At 51.5% G+C, this 7,264-nt stretch overlaps 1 protein-coding gene across 1 annotated transcript in view; it reads left to right on the plus strand.

Annotated features, from left to right (window-relative positions):
* MAPKAPK3 (MAPK activated protein kinase 3) overlaps positions 1-6,248 on the plus strand; it is a 32,561-nt gene extending 26,313 nt beyond the window's left edge. The window contains exons 6-11 of the mRNA XM_084752720.1: positions 856-979; positions 2,070-2,145; positions 2,507-2,631; positions 3,401-3,486; positions 3,759-3,839; positions 4,932-6,248. Of these exons, the coding sequence (XP_084608846.1) occupies positions 856-979; positions 2,070-2,145; positions 2,507-2,631; positions 3,401-3,486; positions 3,759-3,839; positions 4,932-5,084 (645 nt within the window). The 3' untranslated portion in view covers positions 5,085-6,248. The remainder of the gene's footprint in view (positions 1-855; positions 980-2,069; positions 2,146-2,506; positions 2,632-3,400; positions 3,487-3,758; positions 3,840-4,931) is intronic.
* The last annotated feature ends 1,016 nt before the right edge of the window (positions 6,249-7,264 follow it).

Consider the following 7,264-nt stretch of genomic DNA (forward strand, 5'->3'; position numbering starts at 1 on the left):
CCAAGGCAGACCCACCTTCTTAATCTCTGCTTTGTTTGAGGACCCCACCCCCCACCCCGAGTTCCCTTCTCTCTAAGGGAAGAAAAGCCTTCTGTGAGCAGAGTATGCTAAACCATGCCTTTGTTTATTCCAACCCAAGGTCATATTATCTCAAACAGAACCTGCCAAATGGCTCCCAGTGCATCCAAACTGGAGCACTGTCCTTCCACCCAGCCAGGTTCTGCTTGGGTATCATCCTTCCTGCCCTTCGGCATGGACCTAGATCCTACCTGTTCCCTAAAAGCCAGCTTTCAGGGCTGCCTCCTCCCTGGAGCCCTGCTGGCTGTCCCCATCTGCCAGCCCCATCTGTGCTTTGCAGCTAGGAAGATTTCTTCTGTGTAGCTCCTGGGGTCTGAGTCGGGGGGGGTGGTGGGGGCACGTGCTCCCCTGAACAACCTCAAGTGGGCCTGGCCCGCTGCGTTTGTGGGCTTCCTTCTGGACTGGATGTGGAGCGCGTGCGTGGTGGTACTGGCTCCTGAGCTGTCTGCTTTCTACCCCAGCGTCTTTCTTTCTGGTGTTCCATGGTATTCACACCAACTCAGAAACAGAAGTTTCTGCCTAGGGGCTTTCTATGGCACCTGGTTATTCATGGTCTTGGCTGAGCACCTGCCTTACTTTTTATCTCTGTGAATGAAGGTATCACTTCCAATCTTTGTTGGTGGTGACCAAGGTCCTGATATTTTCATAAAGCAGAGCTGGCTCATCATGCATTGGGATGGAGGAGGCAGGGAACCTGATTAAAGGTTACCTTGGGGCAGTGTACCCTCCTGGTACCTTCCTCTGTACCAATGCTTTCTTTCTCTTCTTTCAATGCAGCCCGAAAACCTACTCTATACATCCAAGGAGAAGGATGCTGTGCTTAAACTCACCGATTTTGGCTTTGCCAAGGAAACCACCCAAAATGCCCTGCAGACACCCTGTTACACTCCCTATTATGTGGGTGAGTCTTATAATGTGTGTGTCTTGTATGCCCTTTGCTGTATTCTGCTGTAGAACAGGGTAGCCAGTGGGTTGCAGAAACCAAAGAGTTAAAGCCTTGTGAGGAGGGAGGAGGCAGGAGAGAGAGGAGGGAGCACTCTTGTCTGCATGGAGGCGGTGACGTGGGGGGCCGGAGGCTGCAAAAATATTCTTCCAAACTTCAGCTTCTGCTTTTGAAAATAGATCCAGGAAAATTCTGGCTGTGGCCTGTGAGCTGAATGACGTCACGGCAGCTCTAAATATATACGTGATAAAAGGCTGCCATCAGCTCAGGACGGAGCCCAACCGTGGTTGTTTTTCTCGAGTTTTCATCTTCATATGCAGAAAGTGGGCAGGGTTTTTTTTTCTCCTACATTAGAGGGATTCAGGGTACTAGTCACCTGCCTTGTGGGAAAGGGTCCCTTGAGCCAGGAATGAGTTAGGGTTTGGGGGTGTTTCTGGGAAAGCTCCAGGCAGCCTCTGAGATTGCCAAAGGCTCCTGTAACAAATGCCCCTTCCCTAGGAGTTGGAAGGGCATCTAAGGGGCAGAAAGCTCCAGAAATGACCCCTTGTTTATCAGAGTGTATTCTGCAGTACTTTAATGTGAAGTCTGGCCTGCTGACCTCATTGCATTGACTGGAAGACTGGGGCCGACGGGTGGTTTTCCAAGCTGACAGTAGCGTACAGAACCCTGTGATCTAGCCCGCGCATTTAGGGACCTGAGAGGCACGGCACAGTGCAGCTGGCAGGCTGACACCCGCTTGTCGATGGCAGGGCCTCACCAAACTTGGGGCTGGCCTTTTCTCCTCCTCTCTCTTACTAAGTTGAGGCTGACAGAGGGGGTTCGAAGTAGCTAGGGTGCTGTCTCGAAGCATTTTTCCCCCTGGGAGCTGTCTCTCCTTCCCCCTACTTCACACACATGCTGCCTTCCCAGAAGGTGCGAGACGCTAGTCTGCTCTGCCCTACCTCCCAGCCTGGGTACCTGTTCCTCACCTTACCGGGGCTTAAGACTCCTTCTTAGTCCCCAAGACCCTTGGGGCTGAGAGATGTCCCTATGCCCTCTGCTCTGGTAGCTCCTGAGGTCCTGGGTCCAGAGAAGTATGACAAGTCATGTGATATGTGGTCCCTGGGCGTCATCATGTACATCCTGTGAGTATCTCTCCTCCCTGACCTCTCACCCCTGCCTCCACCCTCTGCCTCTACTTCTCCACATGGACCTTCAGTAGCATGCCAGCTTCTTACCCCTTGTGACCTTAGGGAGGGATTTACGCATGTCATCTTTGGGCCAGTTTGTCTTTTGTTTCTTGTGTTGTGAGACACTCTCTTGGAAACTGCCTGAGGGCTTCCTTATGTTAAGGCTGATGGCATTCTTGGGATATGTTCAAGAGTCCTCAGTGGTGTTATTGCTGTGGTGTCTGGGTGCTTGTCTCCCTAGTGAAAAGGTGAGATTGGATCTGCCTGACCTACTTGTGCCCAGCCCTTGTACCAAATGACCTTTTCTTTCCCCCAGTTTGTGTGGATTCCCACCCTTCTACTCCAACACTGGCCAGGCCATCTCTCCAGGGATGAAGAGAAGGATTCGCTTGGGCCAATATGGCTTCCCCAAACCTGAGTGGTCAGAAGTCTCCGAGGATGGTGAGCGAGCGTCTCGACCCAACCTGGTCCCTTCAACCTTCATTTTTGGAGATAACCCTTTGGTGGTCAAGCTGACCTATGTTCAGATACTATCTATGTTGACCTAGACAAGTTGTCTGAATTTTCCAAGTCTCAGTTTCTATATCTGTCAAGTAGGCTCAAAATTTGTCTCCTCAGCCAGGTATAGTGGTGTACACCTTTAATTCCAGCATTTGGGAGGCAGAGGCAGAGGCAGAGGCAGAGGCAGACAGATCTCTAAATTTGAGGCCAGCCTGGTCTACACAGAGAGTTCTAGGACATCCGGGGTTATATAGAGAGACTCTGTCTCAAGACAAAAAGAATGCCTGCCAGGTGGTTGTTTAATCCCAGCACTCAGGAGGCAGAGGCAGGAGGATCTCTATGAGTTCAAGGCCATCCTGGTCTATGGAGCTACTTCTAAGACAGCCAGGGCTACTCAAAGAAACCCTGTCTTGAAAACAAAAAACAAATGAAAAAAAAATTGCCTGCCCAGGCCCCATCTTCCTTGTAATTTTGTTCATATTTTCCCTCCTAGGTAGCACAAACAATTCTGCTTTGTATCAGTTATCTATTGTTGCTTAACAAATTATCCTGAGCACCTAGTGACCTCAAGCAAGTAGGAGCTGCTAGTCCGCCATTTCTGATCATGAAGAATGTAGGAGGATTGATAGCCCTGTCTGACAGAGCTTGTGGTTCACGTGGAGGATTGAGGGACTGGAACTCACTGCTCCCTCTTTTCTGGGTCCCCTAGCCAAGCAGCTAATCCGCCTGCTCCTGAAGACAGACCCCACAGAGAGGCTGACTATCATGCAGTTTATGAGTCATCCTTGGATCAATGTGAGCGTGCTCTTGGCCTGGAGTAGGGCTGGCAAGGCTAGAAGGTGGTAGCCCTGGAGGTCTGGGCGTGGAGGTGGACTGGGTCCTTGTTCACTGATGTACGGTAACACCCCACCTATAACATGGCTTCGCCATTGTCCCACTCAGGCTCCTTCACCTCTCTGAGCCACTATTTCCCCACCTGACAATGGGAGAAGGGTATGTGGTGGAGGTAGCCTATGTCGTACGATACAGTTCCAGGCTCTAATCCATGGCCTTGGGGTTCCTTCCAGCAATCTATGGTGGTCCCACAGACCCCACTCCACACAGCCCGAGTTCTACAGGAAGACAAAGACCACTGGGATGATGTCAAGGTGGGTAGATTCCTTCCCAGCCTCTATACATTCAGGATGGCATCTCCTTAGAATCTGAAGTTTGGCCTTCCCCCTGTGTCTAGAGAATGTCAGTGACTGCCCAGGTGATCCTGCTGTGATTAAGAAATAAGATGCCAGGCAACAGATATGATATGGAGAAGCTTATTGTACAAGTGTGGGAAGAGCAGGAAAGGGGAGGATACCCCAAGGCGGGGAGAGACAGAGAAAGAGAGAGAGAGAGAGAGAGAGAGAGAGAGAGAGAGAGAGAGAGAGACAGACAGACAGAGAGAGACAGAAAAAGACAGGAAGAATGAGAGAGGAAAAGGGAGAGGGAGAGACAGATAGACAGACGGACGGACAGACAGAGGAAGAGAGAAGAAGAGGAAGAGAGAAAGAGAGAGAGAGAGAGAGAGAGATGAGGCAGGCTTGCCCTTTTTATATCCTGGGCAGCTAGCACACCTAGTGGTGGGCTGGCAATGACATCATAGGTTGCTAGGCAGCCAGGGGGCAGGTATGCTAACAGATCCAACCAGGAAATGCCACTGAGCACTAGGCTGCTGCACTTTCCCATGCTGCTCATGGCTTACTCTTTAGGGAGTAGATCTTAGGCCAGGGACTCAATGAAAGGATTTGCCAAGCATTGGCCGTATACTCTCTTGTGACCAACAACACTCACGATAGGAACCAGTCTTGTTTCAGACATAGTACAGGCTGGGTGTGCCCCTATGAGGTAGCATCATAGAGCACTGGGGCTTCCAGGGCAGTCTCAAAGTTTCAGACCCTTGGGGACCCAGGGGGAAATGTCATTGTCTGCAGGCCTTGTAGGTCTGTCCGAGTAGCCTTGGTATGGTCCCAGGGAATTATCTCTTTATTTTGCTTTTGTGAATAAACTCAGTGTCCAACCCCCCCCCCCCCGCCCCCCACAATTGTAAGGAGGATTGTGTGCCCAGGGCCAAGCATAGTGTGCCGTGGAGCAGTGCACACTGTTATCCTGCTGGTGATATTATTGAGGAGCTTCCCAGGCATCCAAGTGATGGTTTTTAATGTTAGTCTACTGTCACCTTTTCTTTCTTCCATGCTATTGGTACACAGGAGGAGATGACCAGTGCCCTGGCCACCATGCGAGTAGATTATGACCAGGTGAAGATCAAGGACCTGAAGACCTCTAACAACCGGCTCCTCAATAAGCGGAGGAAAAAGCAGGCAGGCAGCTCCTCAGCCTCTCAAGGCTGCAACAACCAGTAACTCATGGAGGAGCCAGTGTGACAGACTGCAACGTCCTGTCCCAAGGCTCTGGCCAGGAAGGGCCGGAGTCACTCTTCTAACAAAGGATAATTTTGTTGTTTTTAAATGTGTCACATTGGACTTGAGGATGAAGAGTTTGGCCCAAGAGTCCCAGCCAAAGCCTCAGCCTTCAGAAAGCTGCGGGGCCTCAGGGATGGGGAAACCCTCTGCTACAACTGAAGCAGTTTGGACACCGTGGCTTGCTTGACTGAGGCCACGGTTATGTTCTGCCTTAGGACGCAGCCTTACTTCCAGGCCACTGGGAGTTGTGGCAAACCTACCCTTTTTCTGCAAAGATGTATCCTGCTGTGTGGACAGATGGGTCTGGCCTTGAGAAAGGTATCAGGCCATTGGTTGCTATGGTGACCAGAGGCCATGTTGCTGTCTGTGAATACTGAACAAAGGAAGAAGGAGGGACAATCAAGGGATCTACCTTCTTGGGGAGGTTTATCTCTCTCACACTGGCTGCTCTTCCCCAGGCTTACTTCTCTTTGGTCTGCCAGAGGCTACAGAGTCCAGCCTGCTTACTTCCCTGAGTGGTCCAGCCTTGTGCCTTACTATAGCACCAGCCCATATAGCATTCAGAGAGATGACCGCTCCCTGGGGCCAAACATCCTTTCACTACCCCCTTATCCAAAAGGTAACGTCTTATCTCAATTGAAGGTGTGGGTATGTGTGTTGGGGGCAGGTATCCTTAACCTTTTTCCATTTTGGAAAACTTCACTGTGACAAAAGCCCCCGTCTCTTCCTGCTCACCAGATCTCAGGTAGGCTAGCCGCTCTCTGCTGACAGCAAGGGCTACCTTGCTAGGGTACACTTTTGTTAAGGGGAGAGTTTGGCTCCCTGTTATCCAAGACCTCTTTCTCTACCCTGATCAGGCCTGAATGGTGAAGGGCTGCCGAGCCATGCTGACAAGGTCTGGTCTTGGCTTTAGCCTGAGTCGGAGCAGAGATGGTCAGTCTTCTCGGCTGACCCTAGATTTAGCCAGCTCTGCCCTGCTCTGCCCGGCCCTCCCCTGTCTAGGGTAGCGTCCAGGTGCTGCCTGGGAAACCTTAGATCTTATCAGTTAGAACAATGCTGCTGGGTTTTACCATCCAGATATTAATAAACACCGTTTAAACACTTTTCAATGATTCCTAGGTTTCTTTTTGTCTACCTAGGGGTACAAAAGTGGTTAAAGGGCAGCTCCACACCCCTACCGGTGACTTTATCCTGGCTGGAGAGGGCGCCGTGGGCCTGGTAAACACGGCCAGGCTGACTCCAGCACTCCCGCCTCCCTGTAGAAAGGTCAGAAGGACCTAGGGATGGCAGCTGCCACATGCCTCCAGCTCTGTGCCGCCCCTGTGCACTGTATGTGTGACACCCACCCCCGGCCCTGTGTGTGCCAGCGTCTGCCCACAGTGGCCACCCCCAGCTGTGTGCCAGCCTGCTGAAGGGCGGGCAGAGTGCCTGCTGCAGCGCGGAGCTATTTTCAGAAGCTGCCAGGTTTCATTTGGCAGTGAGAATATCGGGGAGGGGAGGGGTGGTATGCTGCAAGACTGTCTTTTTACTACTCCAGGAGGAGAGCACCCTCACCCCTTGGGAGCCCTTGAGGGCAGCCTCAAGGGGTCCTGACTGGAGCATTTCTCCTCCCAGCTTCACTCTTGAAACCTCACAGTTTCCCAAGAGCTCATCTGGCTCAGGAGGGGGGGGCACTCCTCTTCAGCTGCCCCCCTTCCCTCAGGGCACAGGCGGAGGGGTGGGGTGGAAGGGGGAGGGTGCAGAGGTGTTAGAAGGCGAGCACTCCAGAGAGATCCTGCTGCTTCCTAGCTTGGTGACCTTGGACAAGTCCCTCAGCTTTCCTGACTTCTAGCTCCTTAACTGAATACTGCAGATGAGGGTGCCCATCTCATAGTGTCAGCTAGGGGGTTCGGGTAGATGCCATTTCTGCAATACTTTTTTTTTAAAGATTTATTTATTTATTATGTATATAGTGCACGTTAGATCACATTATAGATGGTCGTGAGCCACCATGTGGTTGCTGGGAATTGAACTCAGGACCTCTGGAAGAACAGACAGTGCTCTTAACCACTGAGCCATCTCTCCAATCCCCTCTGCAATACTTTTAAGAGAATGCCTAGGTACATGATGCAAGCCTAGCC

This window comes from Acomys minous, assembly GCF_964271855.1.
Source record: "Acomys minous genome assembly, chromosome: 13".
NCBI lineage: Eukaryota > Metazoa > Chordata > Mammalia > Rodentia > Muridae > Acomys > Acomys minous.